Raw genomic sequence first — 26911 nt, 5'->3', positions numbered from 1 at the left:
AGATTAGAGGCAGTTAAAGTTTTATTAAATAAATGAGAAATTTAATGAACTCACATCAAGGGTAATAAAAACAGAAAATCATTAATTTATATTATTGCTTGATGGAGTCTGGTATAACAACAGATCGTTAATAATAAAGTTAAAACATTGCACTAAATTATTATGAAATTTTGAGAGATTCTTCATGTCAGGAAAATATAAATGCAGGACTATTCAGACTATAAAATTGACTTCTAGCTTATTAAAGTTCGCTATTTAAAGTACAAGTTTGATAAATATAATTCTCTGTCCGAAATATATATGGTAACTGAATCAATTTTAAAAATAAGTAAAGGTTTTTCTTATAGCTCTGGATTAGCACTTTATTGAGAGGTAAGATTAATTTTAGAAACTCGTTCTGTTTTACGATAAAATATATAAGATTCTTAATTGTTTGGTTTTGCGTACCAACTCGTTAACTTTCGGAAATATCTTAAAACCGAAATATAAAATAATATAAAAATCATTTTCTGCTCCAATTAAAGTTATAATTAATAGGTATAAGATTCCTCTTGAAATGTTTTGGTAAATGATTGTTTCACTATTCGCCCGAGAATTACTCATATGTAGTCTTATGACGTCAGGATAATGGGTTTCGTCTGTTGTCTGCTGCTAGACAGGCATCCTTAGAAGTGTCCAATTAATTGAATGGAATAATGGGTCGAATGCTATTTGATTGGGTATAAAAGTAGCTGTGACTGTTCTAAACCGTATAGAAGTCATCATGAATCCAAAGAGTGAAATCCTCATCGCAGTTGTGCTCGTCTTTCTGCTGGCTTGCGTGGAGTGTCAAGTAATTGAAATCAATCCAAATTTGCACAAGCAATCGATTAACATTTCAGTAATTGCAGCTGACATTCTCACCCGACTGGGGCAAGCGATCGGTGGGTGGAGCAAGTGGATCAGGAAGCTTCTTTGAGCCACAACAGGGCAACTGCAAGACCTCAAATGAGATGCTGCTGGAGATCTTTCGATTTGTGCAATCGCAGGCACAACTATTTCTGGACTGTAAGCACAGGGAATAGACGGAAGCAAATGTGAACGAGGTGGACAACCAAATGATTATCTACTATTATTATAATGCTCCATATATGTATGTTTTGTGTTTTATATGTATTATATACGAGTACACAAGGTAGTCGTAGTCGGCATTTAGATTTAGAGAAGTTTTTCCTCCCCCACTTTTCATTTCTCTCAGTGTAACAAAATGTAGCCATGTACCCAACTCCAAGTCAAATAAATAAGCGCATCCGAAAATGATATAAAACAAATGTTTGTGATTGAGCGATTGACAACAACATTTGAGTCGAGACCTTGCGCCTGGTTTGAACCGCTTTTTCCGGTCATAGGTAGAGGTGCTTTACCCTTTCTGACTATTTCAAGTTCAAGCGATTTGGTTTTTACCCCGAAAACATTAATCTATAAAGGTAATTTAATTTAATTTCGAAAATTACAACAATTAAACTAGAGCACAATTCAAATGTGTGTTTAAGTGCTCCACAGTTTGAGATGACTTTGCTCAGTGTAACGCGACATCTGACAGTCTGAGCAAGCATTCGCTATGGAGAACTCTACGAAATTCCGGATACAAAATGCTATAATAATGCTCCTTACGCTTAGTTACTCGGTCAACTGTAAGTGTTTAACGTTTTAGTTTAAAACAAATTATTATTGCACCAAGATTGTGATCGTGTCAAATGTAGTGTGTGTTTCTAAAGCGACAAAACATAAACAAATGAATAAACACGTATGTTAACCACCGCACAATTGTCGTGGGGGGAAGTAAACACTTCCAACACAATCGATAGCATCGCTGGACCTAATCGGATGACAAACGTCAGTGGCCCAGATATTTTAATTTGTTGGAATTTGTTGAAATTAACAAAGCTGTGTGACGACGACAAGAGTTAATTGTGATTGCTCAAAAAATTGTGTTTATTTATTAGTTCAAACAGCTTTTGCAAGTCAGCGTTAGGAAATGGACATTTCTCATAGCAAGCAGCTTTTCAAAGCAAGGATGTGTCTAAGAGTGCTGGTGCATAGCAAACAGCTTGAACGCAATTACATCATAGCGATCAGCTTTTTAGAGCAAGGATCTCTGCCATCCTCTCTGCCTCATAGCAAGCAGCTTTAACGGAAGTGCGTCGTAGCGAGCAGCTTTTGTTGCGCTCGCTCGCCCGTTGCTCACTGAACCGGCCCTGCACAACTGGGCGCCCAACGATTTACAGCAGATAATTATCTGCAGAAGTCAACAAACGTTGGCACGCATCAAAATTGTGTTATAATTGAATAATTTAACAAATATGAAATCGCCGCAGTTGGCTGACTGCAATCAAATGCCGTCCACTTAGTTAGTCGCTGACCAACATTGGGCACAATTGGCAGCATGTTGCTGGAGGAGTTCTGCGTGAAGGTCTATTGGTGGCCATTTCTCTCGTATTTGGCCAGCATCAAGGGACTGTGTCCGCTGTATCCGACAGGTTACTATCCCATCTATCCGCTGCCACCGCCGCCGCCACCACCGCCTCCGCCACAGCCAGTTACACTAATTCCATTCCCGTCGTCCACGTCCGCAGTGATACCGACGTTTCAACCCACGCCGCCGCCTCTAACGATGCCACCGTTCCCACCACCGCTCACCACAACAACCACAACGACCACGTCGACATCGTCCACGTCATCGACGACAACAAGTGCTGCCACCACGACGACGAGCACAGCAGGCACAACGTTGCCAGTACCCACCACGTGCCCAACGCAACCTTTTGTTTGCCTGCCCGGTGGCGTGCCTCCGTTGCCCAATTGTCCCTGCATCGATCCTCGCCAGCAGCAGCAGCAACCACAGCAGTTAAGAGCCACCGTTGGCTCGGATATGATGATATTTGTGCCGCTGAATCCAGGTCGACGTCGCCGTCGTCGGCGTCTCGCTGGCAAGGATTAGAATCGACTAGAACAAGCACCAACAAAATTCCAACACAACAACAAATTCAAAAACCAAATTCACTCATACTTCCCCCTCAACATAAATTATACTTAGTTCAATTACGCAATAAATTCTCAAACACACCAATTGGCAATCGTTGCACCTCAAACATCGTTAACTAAGCCTGCAAACCTGATCCATGAGCTGTGTTCCCTATTTTAGCCCAGCAACAGAGCTGCTATGATGCACGTTCCCGCTCCGGGAGCTGTGTCCCTCTCACCTCCTGCTCCCAACTGCTTGAGCAGGTGCAGACAGGCGCATCCAGCGAGTTCCAAACATTTTTGGGTCAATCCATTTGTGGCTTTGATGGCTCCAGTTTTCTGGTAACGCTGACGTCTTAAGTCTGCTTTGGAGATTACCTAATTAAAGTTGCCCCCCAAATTTACAGGTTTGTTGTGCCGAGCAGCGTGCGCCGCTGATTAGCCGCAGTCCCAAGGAATATGTGCCGCCCACTAGCTCATCACTGGGTGCCTTTCAATTTTCCCCATTAGGTGTTCCAACTATACAGAGTCCGCAGTCCACGCCGATGGTTTTTCAGCCCACGCCGCCGCTTAATCAAGGTGCGTTGGTCATCAGACCAACTCCAGCTTTGCCAGCTCCAGGTTTCCCTTCAGCTTCCCCCTCCGGAAACAGCGTTTGCGGTATTGTCGGTGCAACCACAAATCGTGTGGTGGGCGGTTTGCCGGTCCGAAAAGGTAAACTATAAATTTAGATAAGAAATATTAAATAATTTGATGATATTTTTAAAGAATTTAATGAATGAATGAGGAAATTACTTAATGAATATGAATTCAATGTAATATTACTATAAGAAGAATGTTTCCCGGCTCCCATAAGGTAAGGAGTATAAAAACTTTGTGCCTCCATATTCTTAATCAGCGTCAACAGCTGAAACTATATATAATACATAGCTATGTCCGTCTGTCCGTATGAACACCTGTATCGAGATATATATCGAGTATCTCACAGTCGAGCACACTAGACTGAAGCTTTCTAGTAAGTAGGCGTTCTTGCTCATAAAAAAGTATTTCTTTAATAACTTCGACAAAAATTTTAAATAAACTTGATCTGCGTGCAAACAATACAAATGCTGTCGAAACAAAATTATAGCTCTATCTCTTATAGTCTCTGAGATCTAGCTTAATAGTTCATACGGACAGACAGACAGACTGACATGGCTAGATCCTCTCGGCTGTTGACGCTGATCAAGAATATATATATTTTATATGGTTGGAGATGCCTCCTTCTGCCTGTTACATACATTTCCTGCCGGCACAAAGTTATAATACACTTCTACCCAATGGGTAGCGGGTATAAAAAGTTTAATAGGTCGTTTTTCTCATCTCAAATTTAACATATGACTTTAATCATCATCGTTGAAGAACATAATTTAAAAATTTATAATATAATTTTGTTTTTAGGAGCTTATCCCTGGATGGCCGCTCTTGGTTACTACGATGAAAACAATCGCAGTGCACTGAAGTTTCTCTGCGCTGGCAGCTTAATCAGCGCCCAGTTTGTGATCACCTCGGCGCACTGCATCAATCCCACTCTGACTCTGGTTAGACTTGGTGCCCATGATCTGACCAAGGCTGCTGAGCAGGGTGCCATTGATTATCGCATCAGGCGTAGCATTGTGCATGAGAACTTTGATTTGGCTTCCATTGCGAATGATATTGCGTTGATCGAGCTGAACAGCGAGGCGCCATCTAACGGTGAGTGGCGGCACTAATCCTGTTCAATATGAGAAACTTGAATTGCTTTTGTTTCATGCTCGATTCCCAGGCGACATTCGACCCATTTGCTTGCCCGAGGGCAATAATTTTCAACGCGAAGATGCATTTGTTGGCATGCATCCGTTTGTGGCAGGTTATGGGGCAACTAAACATCAGGGCGCCACATCGAATGTGCTACGCGATGCTCAGGTGCCGATTGTGTCGCGTCAGAGCTGCGAACAGAACTATAAATCTGTTTTTCAGTTTGTCCAGTTCAGCGACAAGGTAAGCAAGGAAATATTGCCATGTTTATGATGATCATTAAACTGATATCAACTGATATTCATTGCAGTTGATTTGCGCCGGCAGCTCCACTGTGGACGCCTGTCAGGGAGACTCCGGTGGACCACTTATGATGCCTCAGGTTAGTTACTGCCTCATCGATGCGTCAAAGTGTCTCCGGCTGAAAATTTTGTATATTTTGCACTCTATGGTATATTTCGAATATAGTAATTCCTCGATATACCAAATATGGCCTTCGGTATATTTTGGTAATTTGCGGTATATTTTGATCTGGTATATTTAACCTCTATGATATATATTTTGAATGTTTGTACTTCATCGATGTACCAAATATGATCTTCGGTATATTTTAGTATTTTGCGGTATATTTTAAACTGGTATATTTTGACCTTGATCGTATATTTCGAATGTAGTAAGTACTTCATCGATAAACCAAATATGACCTTCGGTATATTTTAGTACTTTGCGGTATAGTTTTGGTATATTTTAGGAATAATACCGCGCTGTTTTGGTTTTATTTAAATGGGTAGAGGGTATCTCCCAGTTGAGCACTCTCGACTGTAGCTTTCCCACTTGTTTTTTAATTAAACTTGGCTTTCTCATTTTATTTTCTTTACAGCTCGATGGAGGCGGCTATCGTTTTTACTTGCTGGGCATTGTCTCCTTTGGATATGAGTGCGCCAAACCAGGATTTCCTGGAGTCTATACGAGAGTCAGCAGTTACTTGGGCTGGATCCACAATAAATTGCACTCCCAAAGGGGCAAAAGGCGCTGATCCCATTCCAATCTATCTTTTAACCATACACACATTTAATATTTTCTACTTAATAAAGAAAATCAAATTTAATTGAATTGTATTCAAATTTATTATAAATTCACCACAAACTAACTCAACTATATAACATAAGTTTAAGAGGTTCAAAGAATGCTGTTGAATTTCTTGTAATTAAATTAAATTATTATCAGAAGAAATTCATTTAATAATATTATATATCATCTCCCGTACCTTAATGTTTTGAGAAATGTCTAAGCTGTCTCTGTAAACTGGCAGTCTTTAACACTTTGATGCTTATCATTCTCGCCAAGATAAATTGTCATAAACCTAAGACTATTAAGAAGACATTTTAGCTTCACACAGTTCATTATGCCAAAGTACGACTTTGGTGAATAAATATTTTTTTGGGAAGTACTTTTTTTGTTTGATTATGATTCCTTGGTTTGTAAAGCTTAAGTTTAATATTGAATTTGATAGTATAATGGGAGACTAAAGCATTAAAAGAAAGCTCAAGTTGGGACCCAAATTTTGGGTTGAGATAGATTTAATCACAATATTATTATTGTGCATATAAATGGACGAAATTGTCAAATGATCTTTTTCATAACGATCAGTCTTGATATCTCTACTATTTTGGTTATTGTAGAATATGAGAATTCGTTTGGTCTGATTCAAATCAGATTAAGTCAATTCAGTCATTGCTTAACATGTTTAATAAAGTTGTTAACACAACATGTCTTTCATTCGATCAGTATCACATATCAATCAATTTGCATATCAAAATTTGCATTCGAACGATTTGCAAATCTTCTAAGGGATGAACAAGGGTGTTAGTGTTATCATTGGCCGAGTTATCTTTATTGAGAAGGGAAAAGTAAACAAAGAATTAAAGAGTTGCGTTGTGCGAAAAATATTGGCACGATCATCATCAACAGTCAAGAGGTGTACAAAGGAAAAACCCACAAACCTTTGATTACAAATATAAAGGAGGGATCCAAATTAGATTGCAATTTTGGTCTCGTTGTAAGCGGGCTATAAATAAGGGTAGTTGTTACATTGAAATTCTATTAGTTGATCAGAAATACTTCTCTTATTAATACTAATAAAATAAGTCATATTGATAGATCAATTCATTATTGCAATATTACATTTCTATCAGATCTTTCAATATGCTTGCGACTTTTTCTTTTTTTATATAATGATCGTTCAATGTATTATATCGAGTACCAAGAAAACCCCATTAACAACTGAGTGTAGTCTTTTATGAAGATGCATCTGCATAAATTAACACAATTTATCACATTTAAAAACAAGTTGCGCAGCTTTAGTTGAGAGTTATTGTTAACGAGATACCCTATAACAAAGAGGAAAACTTGAGAGCTCATAATATACCTTTAACATACCATTAATTTAAGTTATTCTAAACTATAGTGATTGAAAAAATCAAAACTTTAATAAAGGATTTAATAAAAGGATTTATTTTTATGTTATACTCTTTATAATGATGACAACTTTTTCTTATTTTCAATATTAACAGGGTATTTTTATTGAGATTTTATTATAATAATGCAAATACACTTAATTTTGGAACAAGTTTTTGGTGGAAACTACTTTGCCATCGAATGCATATAAAGTCGCGTTCTATAATTGATCGAGTGAGTTTAGCTTCGCAGTTAAATCGGCAAAGAGGCATCGATCACAACACTGAAAGACAAATTTATTTCTTGATTACTTTTTGTTAATATTTACGTGCTGGCATTGAAATGAAGCTAATGTTATGTGAAATGATCTGGTTAACGATCATGTTTGTGTATTATGCCACGCCCACTTTGGGGTACTCGAATAAAACGCAAGGTACGAGTGTTAAATGAGAATTTAAACCGACCAAAAATTGATAATTAGTTGTTAGCCAACAAATTTCAAATATATAATTGGAATGAATGCTGCACATTTTTTACCTTTGTTAATGAGTAAGAGTGAGACTAATAATTGAATAAATACGATAATATCTAAATCTTTCTTTAAACATTACATAAAAGTTTTCTTTAAATCTATTTCATGATATATGCCAAAAATGTATTGAAATCATTGTTGTTTACTCAATTGTCTCATTCTTTTTCTCAGAATTGGAAACTCCAACGACACTTCCAACACCCACAAATAATAAATGCATATTATCAACAGGATCAGCCGGTGAATGTGTCGGTAAGTTCCTGAGATACTAGCTTCTCAAGTGCTTCATCTTATTTAAAATTTGATTTCTCTTTCATATATTAGATATCAGCAAATGTCCGATTATTCTGAATGAGCTAAAGACAGAAAAGGTCGATCCTATGACTATCAGATATGTGAAAGATTCAAATTTGATTTGTGACCAGATTGGTCATAATGTCTGTTGTCCCAAAGAGAACTCTTTAGTTGAGCCAATTCCACGTCGTTTGCCCACTGAAGAAGAGGGATGTGGTAAGCAAATAAACGGTTTCTCCAAGAAGATCGCTGGTGCCTTTCCTGCCAGCAGGAATGCCTGGCCATGGATAGCGTTACTTGCCTACACTTATGGATCCTCAAATCTCTTCAAGTGCGGTGGCACCTTGATCACCACGAGACACGTTCTCACAGCTGCTCATTGTATACTCGATGAACTGTAAGTTGAAGAAGTATAACTTTATAGTTAATGCATTCTAAATAAGTAATATTTAGGTCCTTTGTACGTTTAGGCGAGCATGATCTCTCCACAGAAACAGATACTAAGCTTGTTGATATTAATGTAGTCAAGGTAAATGTAACATGCTTCTTTACATTATCATAAATTATTAATGGTTTATTTCTTTTACAGAAAGCAGTTCATCCACAATTCAATAGTCTCAGTGGACGTGCTGATCTTGCGATTGTCTATTTGGAACGTAACGTGGATTTTATGGATTTAATCGTGCCCATTTGTTTACCTACTTCTCCGACATTACGATCAAAGTCCTTTGTGGATTTATATCCCACCATCATTGGGTGGAGCAAAACTCAAGAGGAATGCCAATCTGTGAATATTTTAACTGCAAATCAAGTACCCGTTTGGGAAAACAAAGTTTGCCGTGAAAGTTATGCCAAACTGAATCGAAGTTATACTGAGGATCAGTTCGATGGCGCCATTGTATGTGCTGGAAATATGCGAGGTGGCATGGATTCCTGTCTAGCCGATCCTGGGGGTCCGCTAATGATTCCCGAAAGATATGAAAATAATTTTAGATTCTACCTGATTGGAGTTATGGCTTACGGCTGTGAATGTGACACGAAAAATGCGCCTGCTATTTATACGAGCACACAATACTTCATGGACTGGATAATCGAGAAGGTGGAGGACACGCCATGAACTGTAATTGTATCAGCCTACCTATGTAATACTTAACATAAATAAGATTTTAATAATATTTTGGGTTTGTTGTCATTACTTAGACGCTATCTATTTTCTAAGTTCTTTCAAATCAAATTTGCAAATAGCGAAAAGTGATAAAGAATGGTTCTGTTTACTTATCATGCTTGGCAATCTTTTTGCTGTAAGCCATTTGACTTAAGAGATGTTAAATGAGAGAAATAAACGAATAAAATGATTTAAAATTTACCGTTAAATAAAATTAATTTGATTCAAATAATAATAGTATAATTGTTTTGACTGTATTCATTGTTAAAATCTTTGTTTAACCCGTTTAATGAAGAATCTTGAGCAATTGTATAAATTAAATGATTAAATAAATATTTGCCAATGTTCTGGAATCCGTATAATTTATAAGCACAAGAATTAAATTTATATCAAATATCTATTAACTTCCGATTTGATTGATATTTCGTCCATTTTAAGATGATCAATCTAACGCCATAAAAATCGAAATGAATTCTTTAATGAATTAAATGTATTCGCCAAAGTTCTGGAATTCTTAGAATTTAGAATCTCTACTACACAAAATTTAAATTTATATCAGATATCAAATAACCCATAATCATCGAAAAGAATTCTTTTATGAAGAATTAACACCATTTATCACCATTAAAAACGAGTTGCAACGCTTTGGTTAAGAGTGACTGTCTACTAGATACCTTGTACCTAAAAGTTGTATAACCTGTCACACTATCATTTAAATGTCTAAATTTATTTCATTTTAAATTGTCTGATTGATAATAATTTACAGAGAAAAAAGACTTTTTCGATCTTAAAAAAATCTTGAAAAAAGATTTTTGGGATTTATCCTAAATTTTCATTTTAAGATTAAATATATTTTATTTAAAGATTAGGATCTTAATTCAAAAATGTTTTATTCTAGAATTAAAAGGAGATTGCAAATTTTGATTTAAAATTTTTTCGATCTAAAAAAAAAGAATTTTAGTCTTGTTTGAATTCCGTTTCTTTAAAATTATAACTTAATTTTTAGTGTTATGCCGCAAGTCATTTTTAGTACAGTTATATTTATGTTTTTTTTAGTTTATAGTATAAATTTAATACCATAGTTGTGAATGATGATACACTTACACAAAATAAAACTAATTTTTTCGTCACATAAAATGGATATAGGGTATGTTTAATGAAGAATAATACAGCAGCTACACTCGATTTAGGAACAACTTTCTCGTGCGAACTACTTCTCAACCGAATGCATATAAAGCCGTGTTCTAGCACTGATCGGGTGAGTTTAGCGACGCAGTTGAATCGGCAATGTAGCATCGATCGCGCTATTAGAAGATAAAGTGATTTTATTACTGTTTTGAAGATTTACGACTTGGGATCAACATGAAGTTAGCGTCACATAAAGTGATCGCGTTAATGATCACACTTGCATTCATTGCCACGCCCACTTTGGGGTACTTAAATAAATCGCAAGGTATGAGTGTTAAATGAGAAATTAACTCGGTTCAAAATAGATGATTATTTCTTAGCCTACTTCAAATGTTTGATTTTAAAATGAATACTGATCATTCTTAATTTTTGCTTTGTTTTGTTCCTCAATAATTGATAATAATATAAACATTACTTATGTTCTTTCCAAGAATATATTTTATGGTCAATATTAAAACGTATTGAGTTCTTTAGAAACTTGTTTTTAACTCAATTGTATCATATCATTATTAAAACTTGTTGTTGACTCAATTATATATTTCTTGCTTACAGAATTAGAAACCCCATCCACAAACAATAAATGCATATTATCAAAAGGCTCGCTTGGCGAATGTGTCGGTAAGTTACTGAGATCTCAATTTAAGTTCTCAATCTAATCTGAAATTCGTTTTCACTATTATTTTTTAGATATCAGTAATTGTTCGATTATTCTAAACGAGCTGAAGGCAGAAAAGGTCGATCCTAAGATTATCAAATATGTAAAAGATTCGAATTTGATTTGTGGCCAGATTGGTCATAATGTCTGCTGTCCCAAAGAGAACTCTTTAGTGGAGCCAATTCCACGTCGTTTGCCCACCGAGGAAGAGAAATGTGGTAAACAAAGAAATGTTACATTCAAGAAGCTCATTGGGGGAGGCAATGCCAAAATAGGTGCCTGGCCATGGATTGCGCTACTCGCCTACGATTATGGATCCTCATATCAATTCAAGTGCGGTGGCAGCTTGATCACAGCGAGACATGTTTTAACAGCAGCTCATTGCATACTTGATGAACTGTAAGTGGAATTACTAATAAAGGGATATTAAATTTTGAAATAATAATAATATTCAGTAAATTTGTGCGTTTAGGTGAGCATGATCTCTCCACGGATACGGAGGCTCAACATGTGGACATAAATGTAGTTAAGGTAGGAAAAACTTGCTTTCTACGTAATCTTTAATTATTAATGGTTTGTTTTTCTTTCAGAAAGTAGTTAATCCACATTACAATAGACTCACTCGTCGTGCTGATCTTGCGATCATCTATTTGGAGCGCAACGTGGAGTTTTCAGAAGTAATCGTGCCCATTTGTTTGCCTAATACTCCTAGTCTGCGAGCAAAGTCACATGTGGATTTGAATCCCATTATCATTGGGTGGCGCACAAATCACGGAGAATGTCAATCTGAGAATATCATACATCAGGTGCAGGTGACTGTCTGGGAAAATGAAGTTTGCCATAGTAGTTATAAAAAAGTAAATCAAAGTTTTACTGAGGATCAGTTCGATGGCGCCGTTCTCTGTGCGGGTGATGTGCTTGGTGGATGGGAAGCTTGTCTAGCGGACTCTGGTGGTCCGCTCATGGCTCCCGAATTAAATGGAACGACATTTAAATACTATCTGATTGGAGTTGTGGCTTACGGCTGTGGCTGTGATGCACAAAGTGCTCCTGCTGTTTATACGAGCACTCAGTACTTTATGGACTGGATAATCGAGAAGGTGCAGGACACGCCTTGAGTTGGAAGTGGAATTTTGTTATATTTAGTGGTTTGTTCTGACTGAACTAATAATGTATAACCCGAATGGGTATTTGAATACAAGAGAGCAATTATGTGAAAGGTTGAGTTTTAGGATTGAGTTTTTAAAATCCTTTAATCAAGTTTTTAACCTTAATCTAAGATTTTTTAAATATTACACAACAAAATCAGCACAAAAATCTTGAGTTAAGATTTTTCAACCAAAGAATCTTAATCTTATATTCTTTTTTTAAAGATCGAAAACATCTTAACTCAAGACTTTTCAATCTAGATTTTTTCTTTCGGTGTAAACATTTATAACAGCAAACGCTACTTAATCGATTCCCAAATTTATGAAATTAGTTGCAATGTGATTTTTAATAAAAACGAAATGGGTATCAGCAAAGTGCCGGGAAAGTCTTTAATATTCCATTTTTCTTAATCAGATATTGTATAAAGTTGTCGATGTAATAGATTGTCTTATTTAAGTAAAAATGTTAGGTAGATAATTATGCTTATTAGATATTCTGCTTACTAATAGTTTAACAACTTGAAAAAACCGGAACGAACAGTTATAATATTCATTGTTGTAGTCTTTCTAAAACCAGTTTAATTAAGGTTCGTTAGCTTTATTACATTTGAATTTATTCGGAAATGTTAGGGAATTCGTAGAATTAATTGTCTTGTCAGGTCATTAAACGATGACTTTTAATTGTGCTTAAAAATTACATTGATATAAGATGTTTATCATCGATCGATTATATTTATAATTGATTTAAAACAAATAGTACCCGCTGAACACGGCACTTTTATAAGCAAACCCCTAAACAATTAACGTTTTTAACTGAGTTGAAGTGACGTCATCATCAAGTCTTTTATGAAGACGCGTCTGCTTTGAATTAACACCATTTATCACGATGTTTGCAAAAATGCGACTTTTGTGAATTAAAAACAAGTAGCAACGCCTTACTCAAGAAAGATTGTCTATGTGGATACCCTGTGCCCAAGACTTTTATAATCGACGCAAATTTACAAAATAATATCATGAAAAAACTACAAACAAAAGCATTGATTACAATAAAATGGGGGCAAATTAAAATTGAGGACACATGATACCTTGTAATCGATTAATATCGAGAGTGTTTTTAAATTTAAATTTTGTTTTTAACAAAATATAGTATGAATATATAGTATTAAAAAAACATAGTAAATATATATAGTAAATAAATATAGTATCTACTTAATGTATTCTTGAGTGTGTATGCTGATGGAGTATCTAACTATTCAACTTTATATGTACTATAGATAAAACAATTATTGATAATGATCAAGCAAACTTTATACACACTTGCATAAAATAATAATACCCTTTTGTCAATTTGCAATGGATACAGGGTATAATTATTTTATTTTAATATTGCAGCTATACTCGATTTTGAAACAACTTTTTTTGTGCAAACTACTTTTCGACCGAATGCATATAAAGCCCCATTCTAGCGGTGATCGGGTGAGTTTAGCGACGCATTTCAATCGACAAAGTAGTAGAAAAAGTGATTACGTGGATCGGTATATTTGATTTGAATAAAATAATACTACTGTTTTCGAGGTTTACAAGTCGTAAACATGAAGTTAACCCAGTATGAAGTGATCACGTTAACGATCGCGTTTGTCTACTTTGCCACGCCCACTTTGGGGTACTCAAATAACTCACAAGGTACGAGTGTTGAATGGGAATTCAAATCTAACAAAAATGAAATGATTTTTTTAAAAATTTGATTACTGAAAACAATAGTGAACATTCTTTATTCTTGTTTATGAGAGTTATAAATCAATAAATATAAGAATACAATATATGTATAAAGTAATAATAGAAAAGTCAAACAGATGTGAACTTTAAGCAACGTGGCATTTCTGGTCTCTGATGCCAAGATAGAGCTACTTTCGTGATTTGTACAAAAGTGAATGCTTAAAGAATTATATTCTTAAAGATAGGTTGATTATTAAATTGGCTTATGTACTGAATTGTATGTTTCTTGCTCTCAGAATTGGAAACTCCAACGACTCCATCGTCACTCACAAACAACAGTTGCATATTATCAACAGGATCGCTTGGCGAGTGTGTTGGTAAGTTTCTGATATTGCATTTAATCACCTTAATGTAATCTCAGATTCACTTTTTATTGTGCAGATGTCAGAAAATGTCCGACCATATTGAATGAGTTGAAAATGAAAAAGACCGATCCGGAATTTATCAGATATGTGAGAGATTCGAATTTGATTTGCGGACAACTTAACCATAATGTCTGCTGTCCCAAAGAGGACACTTTAGTGGATCCACTTCCACGTCGCTTGCCCACCCAGGAAGAGAAATGTGGTAAGCAAAAGAAGTTCAGTTTCAAGAAGATAATTGGAGGCAGTCCTGCGAAGAAAGGTGCCTGGCCATGGATTGCGCTACTCGCCTACGATTACGGTTTCTCGCACGCTTTCAAGTGCGGTGGCACTTTGATAACCTCAAGACACGTTTTGACAGCAGCTCATTGTATTCTTGATGAATTGTAAGTTAAGGAAGTCCTAGATATTAAATACTCTATTCTAAATAATTAATGTTTAGGACCTTTGTGCGCTTAGGCGAGCACGATCTTTCCACGGATACGGAGACTCGACATGTGGACATAAATGTTGTCAAGGTAAATATTGCTAGTTCCTTTATATTATCATATACTATTAATGCTTTGTCCTTCCAGAAAGTAAAACATCCACATTTCAATAGGCGCAACGGTCGCAGTGATTTAGCGATTTTGTATTTGGAACGCAACGTGGAGTTTACGGACTTAATTGTTCCCATTTGCTTGCCTAACTCTCCTCAATTACTTGCAAAATCCTATGTGGATGCTAATCCCTTTGTCATTGGCTGGGGCAAGACTCAGGAGGGAGGTCAATCTGCCAATATTTTAAATGAGTTGCAAGTGCCTGTTTGGGAAAATGACGTCTGCCGAGAAAGTTATGCCAAACTGAATCGAAGTTTTACTGAGGATCAGTTTGATAGCGCCATTCTCTGTGCGGGAGATCTGCAAGGTGGCAAGGATTCCTGTCAAGGGGACTCTGGTGGTCCGCTAATGTCCCCCGAATTCGGTAAACATGGTGTAAGATACTTTCTGATCGGAGTTGTGGCTTATGGTTATGGTTGTGCTAGACCAAATGCCCCCGGTGTGTATACGAGCACACAACACTTTATGGACTGGATAATCGAGATGGTGCACGAGACGCCTTAAAGTGTAAATTATATATTATCACATTAGTCTAATGTCTGTAATGTAATTTACATTAATTGTGAGCCTTTTTGGTTTTATGTTTATTATATAATCCTTAAGTCAAACGCCTTGAAGTTCCTTAAAAAACATGAAAAATAGAAAGTGATAGTTACAAATAAAGAGTGTACTTCATTCGGTTCAACTAAAATGGTGAGCAAGAGTTAAATAACAGATTGTTTTAAATGCACTCATATAGGTGATATAAACAATATTTTGCATTGCATTGAAGGATTACCATGTGGAACTCAAGGATTCTACCGGAATTTGGCGTATCCAAAAAGACTGGAATCATAGCAAGCTTCTAAGGGGAAAATAAACAAATGTGATAAAATGCGTATACTTAACATAGCATTTGTTTGCCACTTGATCTTTACATGAACTTATTGAAGACAATTATTAAGTTGTAGTAGATGAGCTTTTCTATTTGATCAGTAAACAAGTCTCAATATTCTCGCTTATTAATAAAACTGCTAGCTGAGAACCTGAACATGTTTGGATGATCATGAACTAGCAACGTCACTAACTACTAAACTAACTACTGAAGCTAAATTGACATCATCAAGATTATTATAAAGTTTAGTGTGATTCAATTAACAAAAATTAACATATAAATTTGCATACTAATATCTAGATAGTTTGCTCGGTAATCAACACTAATCTTAAATGAATTTGGAGTTTAGTTTTTGGTTGGATTATCCAAGATGAATGAAATTATTTTAGTATTCAACTTCACAAATGCACAAATATATTATATTCGGATATTGTTAATGCTTTTTGTGTTATTCTAGTCTTCTATTAATAGAAGATTACTTTTACAAAATATAATATTGTGAGTAGCATCTGGTTTGTAAAGATGCGACTATTATGAATAAATAACAAGTGGTATTTAATTTGTATATATTGTAATTAAACTTATAGTGCTCTAAGTTACCAATGGGAATTACTTTTTCCAATATAATTTTCGATCAAATGCATATAAGGCCCTGTTGTAGCATTAAATCAGTGAGTATAACATCTAAATTGATAGCGCAAAGAGGTGTCGACGTTTTGGTTTTAGATATCAGTGTACATATATCAGGATAGATTTGTAAAGCGAATGAGAATATCATATATTCAACATGAAGTGCATGTTATGTGTGATCTTTATGATGATCAATTTTATCGGCCTAGGCATGCCAATTTTGGAGCGGTCCAATCGCTTGCGAAGTACGTTTTATTAAATGAAAATGTAATCTAAGCGCTATTAATTTACCCCTAGATAACCATCAAGTAATTTTGAATATAATGTTTTAAATATTAAATATCTAAATATAACTATCTATCTAATAACTACGAAGAGTCGTTACTAAGTTAATTTATTAAATGTACTTAAAAGATTAAAAATATATATATTTTTAATTTGTCTTGATTCGCATATTAACAGCAACAATGACAACTTCAACCACAAGATCACCAAAATCGAAAAATGAGACCCACGTTGAAAGCTGTTTTATATCTCCCGGCGAGCTTGGAGAATGTGTTGGTAAGCAGTTGATATTACAAGTTGGAGAATTAATCATAGAATTCATCATTTATTTTTAGATGTCAGAAGCTGTCCGCCCATAGTGGATGAGCTGAAGATTAAACTTGTCGAACCCGACTTTGCCAGATATGTGAAAGCTTCGAATTTCATCTGTGGCAAGGTTGGAAAAAAGGTCTGCTGTCCCATTGTGAGGCGTCGTTTGCCCACCGAGGAAGAAGGATGCGGTCAACCGAACATTTTAAGCTTCAGGAAGATCATCGACGGTAATGTGGCCGAGAAGGGCGCCTGGCCATGGATTGCACTGCTGGGTTACAATGATGGCACCTCTTCGCCTTTCAAGTGTGGTGGCACCTTGATCACCGATCGACACATTGTGACTGCTGCACATTGCATACGAGATGAACTGTAAGTTGTGACAGTTATTGTTATTAAGAATAACTACTAATATCATCTATTATTTTAGCGCCTTTGTGCGTCTAGGTGAACACGATCTGAGCACGGATGCGGAGACTCATCATATTGATATTAAAGTGATCAAGGTATGTCTATCTCCCTTCACTTTCTTTCGATAACACAGACTTTTTCAGTCAGAGTGCCATCCGGAGTATAATCCTCGCAATAGTCGCAGCGATATAGCGATCATTCATTTGGAACGCAACATCGAGTTTACGGACCTAATCATGCCCATTTGCATGCCTAATTCTCCCAGCTTGCGTGTCAAGTCCTATGTGGGTGAATCTTCATTTGTCATTGGCTGGGGTAAAACTCAGGAAGGTGGCAAAACGGCAGCGGTGTTGAATCAGCTAAAGATACCGATCGTGGATAACGAAGTCTGTCGCAATTGTTACGACAAGTTGGATCGCTACTTTACTGTGGATCAATTCGATAAGGCTGTTCTCTGTGCTGGTTATCTTCGAGGTGGCTACGACACCTGCCAAGGCGACTCGGGTGGTCCGTTAATGAGCGCCGAAGATTTTCGAGGAAGCAAAAGATTCTATCTCATTGGGGTCGTGTCTTACGGCTTTGGTTGCGGAAGATCAAATGCCCCCGGAGTGTATTCAAGCACACAGTACTGCATGGACTGGATAATTAAAAAGCTGGAGGAAAGGCCTTGAACTAGAATTTTAGTATAATAAATAGGTAAAAGTTTAAAGATTATTTAGAATAATTTTCAATCTCCTTGTTTTTATTTTAGCCAAATTTAAGAACTGTTTTAATAAATAAATGGAAATGATTGGTTCATTACTTGGATGACAAGATACATTAAAAATATACCATAGAGTGCAAAATATACCGGATTGTTAGCCAAAGCAACTAAGTAAGCCTTTTTTCCTATACAAAAGTATTTCTTGAATAACTTCCACAATTTTTATCTGATCGAAACCATTTTTTGGGAATCATAAAAAATCAAAACTCTAGCTTTAAATTACACTTGTTATTCGATTTTCGTCGATTTGCGGGGGCGAAAGTGGGCGTGGCAAGACTTTGAAACAAACTTGATCTGCGTGCAAACATAACAAATGCTGTTTTATGGGGTCGGAGATGACTCCTGCCTGTTACATTGATTTCCTGGAGGCCCAAAGATACCCTATAGGTAGAGGGTATAAAAATTGGGATTTTACTAGATCCAAAATACATTTGTAAAAATATATATTTCCATTATAATTAGATTAGTTTCGTAGTTGCCAAGTTAGTTGCCCTAGTCTAATAACTTATGAACTACCCAAATAAAATGTACATAAATTGTGAACCTCTTTGTCCATGACATTGTTCTCATAACCACAGATCTAATCCCTGAGGTTATGGCTAGACGCACTGCAGCACCTTTAAGACTTATGCAAATAAGCAAGCAAAGAAAAGGAACGTGCGCTGTTCGGTTCATAAATCATTCTCGGTAATGGGTAGGCAAGGGGTTGAATATACCACGACAGTCGAGGGAAGAAAGAGCGAACTTCTCTTCGCTGCACATCAACTGTATTCAGATTGCAGCTGATGATTTACATAAGATGTGATGTGTTCCTTTGTAACGTTGGCGCCTTATCAAGCTCCTATTCTTTTGCCTTACTGATCTTGCGATCTGTAATCATCTCGCCCGCGCTTTTGTGGCCACAATGCAATTGGCTTTTGATTCGTAGGAGGATCCTTTCATTCCTTGTAGCAGATTAAAATCTGGCAGATGTTAGACTTTTATTTTAGAAAGTATTTTTGCTCCTGACTTGGCATTTCCCATTAAGCTGCTATCACAACATGCCTTTCACTGTTTTCATTTGAAATTTGCATGCAAGAGACGACTGGCGAATCATCTAGGTAAGGAACAAAGACTCGGGTGTTAATTTCGTCATTAGGCGAGGTATTATTATTGACAGCGGATTGGAGGATTGTGCGAGAAACATCATCCAGATTGTACTCCATCAATAGTTTAGTCCACAAGAATTATATCGCAAATCGTAAATTTCAAATATAAATAAAACATTTTATTTATCGTTAACTTTATATTTCAGAATATATTGATATTGTATAATTGTAATTTCTTTTTTTGTTACTTAGAATTTTTTCTGTAAATATTACAAAATTTGTAACTAGAAAATACAAAACAAGTAAGAAAGTTACAGTCGAGTGTGCTCGACTGTGAGATACCCGCTACCCATTTTTAATAAAGGCAAAATATTGCGGTATCATTTTCAAAATATACCGAAAATACTAAAAAATACTAAAAATATACCAAATGGTATGTTTGGTATATCGATATAGTACACCATTCAAAATATACCATAGACGGCACAATGGACTAGATTGTCGGCCAAGGCAACTAAGATCCCTAGTAAGTGGGCATTTTTGCCTAAACTAAAGTATTTATTTAATAACTTCCACAATTTTTATCTGTTCGCAACCAAATTTTCAGGAATCATAACTACTATTGTAATTATTGTATATACCAAAATTCGCAACTCTAGCTTCAAAATTAGGCTATTTCGATATTTTTCATTTGCGGGGGTGGAAGTGGGCGTGGCAAAAAATTTGAAACAAACTTGAACTGCGTGCAAATATAACAAAAGCTGTCGAAAAAAAATATAGCTCTATCTCTTATAGTCTCTGAGATCCAGTGTTTCATACGGACGGACGGACGGACGGACGGACGGACGGACAGACGGACATGGCTATATCGTCTCGGCTGTTGACGCTGATCAAGAATATATATACTTTATAGGGTCGGAGATGCCTCCTTCTACCTGTTACATACTTTTCTTGCCGGCAAAAAGTTATAATACCCTTCTACCCTATGGGTAGCGGGTATAAAAAACAAATAAAGAAATATATTAATATATCAATATGTAAGCTAGGTAATGATGACGTTCAACATGGGTGGAATTTAATACATATTAACTTGTTGTGCTGAGAATTTATTTTTCTATTTTTCATAAAACCGGAACGGATGATTGTTGTTTGATTACTCACTCACTCATATAAAAGTACAAGTTGTCGTAAAAGATTGAGAGAAAAATTTACTACGAGTATGTTAACTCTCTTGAGTAAAGTTCGTTAACTCGACAGTGTAACAGTATGTAAGTAATTTCTACAGAAATAAAACCTGTCAAATAATATAATATAGGAATATAGAGAATGTAAGATTGTCATTTTCGGAGTAATCACACTCGCTGGGGATTATTTTAATTTCACTCAGAATTAATCAATTGACTTAAAATTACTATTACAATTACATTTGTGCTGATTGAGGTTTTCTAATCTATCTATCAATCGTTCTAATCTTGATAGATCTGATATTTTAATCAAATAATTTGAACCAATTTATCCCCATGAAATGTTAAACCCATTTATTATCATTTTGATTGTGCTTAAATTAAATTAGATGATTTATATCCTAGATAATTTGGCTTTAAGTCAACTTATAACCTGCAACTTAATCCAAATGTTTTGGGTATTAACTTTGGTACGCTTTAGCTTGATAATATTAATTGATATGAAATAAAATATTATACATACATATGTATACGATTTATTGTAGTTTCATGCAAAGTTCTCTCAATGGCGCTCTCACACAATTTACCAATAATTTTCCCATTGGGAACTACTCGATTCAACGTAGTTCTCCATCGACTTAATATAAAGCCCCGTTCTAGCATCAATCGAGTGAGTATATCGTGTGCATTTGATCGGTGTCGGTCTTGTTAAAAAAAAAGTGCAAGTTTAATAACGTCATAATCAATATAGATTCAGAGATTGCAGTTCTATTAGTGTTTATACTTTATAAGTAAGAGAGATTCAAAAATGAAGATTAGATCATTTGAAGTGATTGTGTTATCAATGACAATTATCTCTATTGCCACGCCCGCTTTGGGGTTCTTAGGACGATTAGGACGATTTGAAGGTACCAGTATTAAACGGAAATCAGCTTACAACTCATCTTTGTTTAGTCATCAACCGGATTAAAAATGATTACACCCGCTACCCATAGGGTAGAAGGGTAATAAAACTTTGTGGAGGCATCTCCGAGCCTATAAATTATATATATATACATATATTCTTGAACAGCATCGATACTCGAGACGATCTAGCCATGTCTGTCTGTCCGTATGAAACACTAGAGATACATAGATTTTTTCGACAACATTTTTTATGTTTACACGCAGATGAAGTTTGTTTAAATTTTTTCCACGCCCACTTCCGCCCCCGCAAATCGACAAAAATTGAATAACAAGCTTAATTTTAAATCTACAGTTACGAATTTTGGTATGTACAATAATATCTATATTATTATTGTATAATCATATAAAAAATTGTCGAAGTTATTAAAGAAATACTTTTGTATGGGCAAAAACGCCTACTTACTAGGCGTCTTATATGCTTTGGATGATAATCTGGTATATTTTGCAGTCTATAGTATATCTTGAATGTAGTAGTACTACAGGAGTACGTTTAGTATTTTTTAAAGTATTTTTATGGCATATTATTGTGGTATATTTTGAAAATAATACCGCAATATTTTGCCCTTATTAAAAATGGGTCGCGTGTATCTCACAGTCGAGCACACTCTACTGTAACTTTCTTACTTGTTTTTTTTCGATTCGTCATAGATAAGTGAGAATATTTGCAGTGCTGCTTGTTAGCCAATAAATATATAAAATGCCACCGGTTTATAGACAAGTTAGAAAGCGACTGTAATCATTTATACAATCTTATTATCATAATTGTAAGTAGCTACATCTCATTGTAGAAGAAACTTGTTTCTTATTTCATTTAAATACATATGTATGTATGTAAGTTAAAAAAATCGTTGTTCTTATTATCATCTCAAGTTAGACGATTTATATTACACAGATTCCCAAAGTCGAATCACGCCCGAATACTGTTGGGGTGCTTGTGTGGCGCTCAGCGAGTGCCCCCAGGCGACAGAAGACTACAATTTTAGAACCGATCGCGCAGTCACACAATATGTGCGCTTCTTGCACCGCAATTGTGGATCGCAGAGTGTCAACGGGGATCCAATTGTAAGGGATTAAAAAATCACATATATAATTTACTGATTCGCGTACTCTTCTTTAGGTCTGTTGTACGAGATCCCCGTCGAAGTCCCAGATATATCCAACCCCAACTCCAGATATAACAAACTTAATACTATCACAGATTTCAACAACACCAAGGACACACAGAAGTACTGTCATCAAAATTCATATTTCTAGCTATTATTGTCTCTAAGATTTACCTAGGCTAGGCTGTGAACCCTGAAGAAGATTTTTCCTTCTGTATAGTGACACAATGTTATAACACACTTCTGCAAAAAAAATCTACGTAATAGGAAAGTTAAGCAAATTTCGATTCAGATAAATAAATAGAAAAAGACACTAAGATGTAGGCATGTATCTTGTAAATACCTTGAGATACAATAAATATTAGTCAGGGTTATTAAATATTTAGAGCTATTTGATATTAGTAATCTCAATATATTATCAGAATTAAAAAAATATTTCTTGAAAATTGGTTGCGTTCTTCAGATAGTATTTGATACGTAATTTTCTTTTTCTATTACTATATTCGTGTCTTTCCGTATTAAAACCAGCTGGAATCTTTTTTTTATTATTTTCTTTTCCACCTATGAAGAAATTAGACCATTACTTGTTACTTTTTAAATGTTAATATTATCATCTTAAGTTAGGAGATTTATATTACACAGATTCCCAAAGTCGACAGCAGTCCTTCACGCCCGAATACTGTTGGGATGCTTGTGTGGCGCTCAGCGAGTGCCCCCAGGTGACAGAAGTCTACAATTTTAGAACCGATCGCGCAGTCACACAATATGTGCTCTTCTTGCACCGCAATTGTGGATCGCGGAGTGTCAACGGGGAACCAATTGTAAGGGATTAATCTATAAAAAATATCATTGATTTGGTAAATATTTCGTGTTCTCTTCTTTAGGTGTGTTGTATAACACCATTAAGTGAGCCTCCTTCAACAAGTACAACAACAATCACAGCCATAACTCCAATACCAGTAACGACTTTAACAACCACAACACCGGAACCAACGTCAACCACATCAATATCATCGCTTGTGGATCTTCGATCAAACAGTTGTCTATTGGTACCCGGAGTGTATGGCGAATGCATCGGTTGGTTAATTGTTATATTTATGCCATAAATACCAAACATCTTTTGATTTTTATTTTGCAGACATCAAGAGATGTCCCTCCATATTTAATCAGCTAAAGGCTAAGGGAAACGATCCTGTACTAGTCAAATTTATAAAAGCTTCAAATTCTCTTTGCGACAACGTCGGCCAAAATGTGTGTTGTCCCACAGAGCCAGCTCCACGTCGCTTGCCCACTGAAAAAGAGGGTTGTGGTGAACCAAACTTGGTCAGTTTTAGGAAAATCGTGGGCGGCGATGAGGCAATGAAAGGTGCTTATCCATGGATCGCGCTGCTAGGGTATGGTAATAGTTCCCTTTCGACCTTCAAATGTGGCGGATCATTGATTACGGCCAGACATGTGGTGACAGCAGCTCATTGCATAAAGGATGATCTGTAAGTTGAACTAGTCTTAAATTGTTCAGTATCAGCATAATATACGAGTGTTTAAGAAGTTCATTAGGTATTACAAAACTAGTGAGAAAGTTAAAGGTTCAACAGTTCGAAAGTGGTATTAACGTTAAAAAATATACAAAAATACAAAAGTTGGTGCGACAATATACTATTACATTAGTATAGTATATACTATACTACATGTAAACAAGTAAGAAAGTTACAGTCGAGTGTGCTCGACTGTGAGATACCCGCTACCCATTTTTAATAAGGGCAAAATATTGCGGTATTATTTTCAAAATATTCCGAAAATACTAAAAAAATACTAAAAATATACCAAAGGGTATGTTTGGTATATCAATACAGCACACCATTCAAAATATACCATAGACGGCACAATATACCAGATTGTCGGCCAAAGCAACTCAGACCCCTAGTAAGTAGGCGTTTTTGCCCATACAAAAGTATTTCTTTGATAACTTCCACAATGTTTATCTGATCGCAAGGAATCATAACTACTATAGTAATTATAGTATGTGCCAAAATTCGCAACTCTAGCTTTAAAATTACGCTTGTTATTCGATTTTTTTGATTTGCGGGGGCGGAAGTGGGCGTGGCAAAAATTTGAAACAAACTTGATCTGCGTGCAAACATAACAAATGCTGTCGCAAAAAAATTATAGCTCTATCTCTTATAGTCTCTGAGATCTAGGTGTTCATACGGACAGACGGACAGAACCACAGACGGACAGACACACAGACGGACAGACGGACATGGCTATATCGTCTCGGCTGTTGACGCTGATCAAGAATATATATACTTTATAGGGTCCGAGATGCCTCGTTCTACTTGTTACATACATTTCCTGCCGGCACAAAGTTATAATACCCTTCTACCCTATGGGTAGCGGGTATAAAAACACCAACCACGAATCTCTTCCAATCTGCCATACCAATAAATACTAAAATATACCACATAGTACATTAGGTTTAAAACTCTTTTATAAAGCTTGTGATTTTTGATGAGTAATTTTATTTATTTTATTTTAGGTCGTTTGTGCGCCTCGGAGAGCACGATCTTTCTACCGACACTGACACTAAGCACATGGACATCAACATAGTCAAGGTAAGTACTCTTCACTCCTCCACTTTATTTACTTTCCTTCTAATTAAGTTCTCTTCCTCTTAACAGAAGGTGTCCCATTCCAATTACAATAAGACAGACGGTCGCAGCGATATAGCGATGCTCTACTTGGAACGCAATTTGGAGTTTACAAATATAATGAAGCCCATTTGTTTGCCCAACTCTCCCAGCTTGCGTGCCAAGTCTTATGTGGATACAAACCCCATTGTCATTGGCTGGGGTAATACTCAAGAGTCTGGAAGAAGTGCAAAGATATTGCGTCAGCTAACGATACCCGTCCTGGAAAATTCAGTGTGTCAAAACAGTTATAAAGCATGGAATTTAAGCTTTAGCTTGAATCAATTCGATAAAGCCATTCTATGTGCTGGCACTTTAGCTGGTGGCGAAGACTCTTGCCAAGGGGACTCAGGTGGTCAGCTAATGACCTCCGAACAATTAGATAATGGTGAAATAAGATTCTATCTGATTGGAACTGTTGCCTATGGTTATGGTTGTGCCAGGCCAAACATACCCGGAGTCTATACGAGCACACAGTACTTCATGGACTGGATCAACGATAAGGTGCGGGAGATGCCGTGAACTAGGACTGAAAGTTCGTTTGTGTAATCTATATGTAGAAGCTTAAGTTTGAATTGATGTAAATAATAATTATACTGAAGCGCATTTCTAATATTTACATAAACTGTGTTCCTCTTTGTTTTGGCTCCACTCTGCCAATATCTTAAATGAGCTGCAGATACCCGTTTGGGAAAATGTCGTTTGCCGAGAAAGTTATTGAATTTCCCCCGGTGTGTAACTAGCATATTATTACGTCAGTTCAATGTCCGTAATATAATTTAAAACCATTTTAGCCTTTTGTTTATTATCGCTGAACTGAACGTAATGTAATCCCTAACTCAAAGGCCTTAAAGTTTCTTGAAAAGTTTTGAAAATAGACAGCCTTAGCTACAGACAAGTATGGTAAGAAAGCTACCCGCCACTCATTTTGAATAAGAGCTAAATATTGCGGTATTAATTTTAAAATATATCAAATTAATATTCCACAAACATATAAAAAATATTCCAACGGATAGCTATGTAAGCTATGTGATGATGACGTTCAACCTGGCTAGCATTTAATATATATTAACTTGTTATGCTGTAAATATTTTACTTAAATCGTGAGTATTAAAGTATTCATAAAACTATTTTTCTAGTGTATTTTTCATAAAACCGGAACGGGTGATAAAGTGGTTTGATGACAATACACTCACTCATATAAAAGTACAAGTTGTCGTAAAAGATTGAGAGAACATTTTACTACGAGTATGTTAACTCTCTTAAGTAAAGTTCGTTAACTCGACAGTGTAACAGTATGTAAGTAATTTCTACAGAAATAAAACCTGTCAAATAATATAATATAGGAATATAGAGAATGTGAGATTGTCATTTTCGGAGTAATCACACTCGCTGGGGATTTTTTTTAATTTCACTCAGAATTAATCAATTGACTTAAAATTACTATTACAATTACATTTGTGCTGATTGAGGTTTTCTAATCTATCTATCAATCGTTCTAATCTTGATAGATCTGATATTTTAATCAAATAATTTGAACCAATTTATCCCCATGAAATGTTAAACCCATTTATTATCATTTTGATTGTGCTTAAATTAAATTAGATGATTTATATCCTAGATAATTTGGCTTTAAGTCAACTTATAACCTGCAAC

The 26911-nt window shown here is 35.8% G+C and overlaps 6 protein-coding genes across 9 annotated transcripts; all 6 read left to right on the top strand.

The window, feature by feature from the left end:
- Nucleotides 1-731: 731 nt before the first annotated feature.
- Nucleotides 732-1438, top strand: LOC133845878 (adipokinetic hormone). The gene is made up of 2 exons (XM_062280505.1): nt 732-832; nt 891-1438. The coding sequence occupies exons 1-2, from the start codon at nt 764-766 to the stop codon at nt 1062-1064; spliced, it is 243 nt and encodes an 80-aa protein (XP_062136489.1). The 5' UTR covers nt 732-763; the 3' UTR covers nt 1065-1438.
- LOC133845867 (venom protease) lies at nt 1393-6054 on the top strand. 2 transcript variants are annotated; one of them, XM_062280487.1, is made up of 8 exons: nt 1393-1466; nt 1533-1673; nt 3185-3345; nt 3411-3717; nt 4444-4737; nt 4808-5022; nt 5090-5161; nt 5660-6047. In XM_062280487.1, the coding sequence occupies exons 2-8, from the start codon at nt 1601-1603 to the stop codon at nt 5813-5815; spliced, it is 1278 nt and encodes a 425-aa protein (XP_062136471.1). In that variant the 5' UTR covers nt 1393-1466; nt 1533-1600; the 3' UTR covers nt 5816-6047. The 2 variants fall into 2 exon arrangements, with proteins under 2 accessions (XP_062136471.1, XP_062136472.1); XM_062280488.1 differs by lacking the exons at nt 1393-1466; nt 1533-1673 and adding an exon at nt 2137-2960 and having other exon boundaries at nt 5660-6054.
- Nucleotides 6055-7485: 1431 nt separating this feature from the next.
- LOC133840110 (transmembrane protease serine 9-like) lies at nt 7486-18285 on the top strand. The gene is made up of 16 exons (XM_062271771.1): nt 7486-7669; nt 7940-8020; nt 8093-8459; nt 8516-8591; nt 8652-9177; nt 11103-11469; nt 11526-11601; nt 11661-12170; nt 14549-14742; nt 14799-14874; nt 14932-15319; nt 16600-16704; nt 16922-17020; nt 17080-17425; nt 17484-17559; nt 17608-18285. The coding sequence occupies exons 1-16, from the start codon at nt 7579-7581 to the stop codon at nt 18133-18135; spliced, it is 3906 nt and encodes a 1301-aa protein (XP_062127755.1). The 5' UTR covers nt 7486-7578; the 3' UTR covers nt 18136-18285.
- LOC133845869 (venom protease-like) lies at nt 10502-12232 on the top strand. Of its 3 annotated transcripts, XM_062280491.1 has the most exons (5): nt 10502-10680; nt 10968-11033; nt 11103-11469; nt 11526-11601; nt 11661-12231. In XM_062280491.1, exons 1-5 carry the CDS (start codon nt 10590-10592, stop codon nt 12186-12188), a joined length of 1128 nt encoding a protein of 375 aa, XP_062136475.1. In that variant the 5' UTR covers nt 10502-10589; the 3' UTR covers nt 12189-12231. The 3 variants fall into 3 exon arrangements, with proteins under 3 accessions (XP_062136475.1, XP_062136477.1, XP_062136476.1); XM_062280493.1 differs by lacking the exon at nt 11661-12231 and having other exon boundaries at nt 11543-11594; XM_062280492.1 differs by lacking the exons at nt 10502-10680; nt 10968-11033 and having other exon boundaries at nt 11380-11469; nt 11543-11601; nt 11661-12232.
- On the top strand, nt 13692-15541 carry LOC133845868 (venom protease-like). Its single transcript, XM_062280490.1, has 5 exons — nt 13692-13901; nt 14231-14311; nt 14376-14742; nt 14799-14874; nt 14932-15541. Exons 1-5 carry the CDS (start codon nt 13811-13813, stop codon nt 15457-15459), a joined length of 1143 nt encoding a protein of 380 aa, XP_062136474.1. The 5' UTR covers nt 13692-13810; the 3' UTR covers nt 15460-15541.
- Nucleotides 18286-21187: 2902 nt separating the features above from the next.
- LOC133845863 (venom serine protease Bi-VSP-like) lies at nt 21188-25861 on the top strand. The gene is made up of 8 exons (XM_062280483.1): nt 21188-21407; nt 22358-22527; nt 22583-22691; nt 23211-23389; nt 23453-23645; nt 23707-24058; nt 25105-25180; nt 25247-25861. Exons 1-8 carry the CDS (start codon nt 21308-21310, stop codon nt 25775-25777), a joined length of 1710 nt encoding a protein of 569 aa, XP_062136467.1. The 5' UTR covers nt 21188-21307; the 3' UTR covers nt 25778-25861.
- The last annotated feature ends 1050 nt before the right edge of the window (nt 25862-26911 follow it).

Source organism: Drosophila sulfurigaster, chromosome 3 (genome assembly GCF_023558435.1).
Source record: "Drosophila sulfurigaster albostrigata strain 15112-1811.04 chromosome 3, ASM2355843v2, whole genome shotgun sequence".
In the NCBI taxonomy this organism is placed as follows: domain Eukaryota; kingdom Metazoa; phylum Arthropoda; class Insecta; order Diptera; family Drosophilidae; genus Drosophila; species Drosophila sulfurigaster.
The sequence above is the reverse complement of the archived record's forward strand: the minus strand, read 5'-3'. Positions and strand labels throughout refer to the sequence as shown.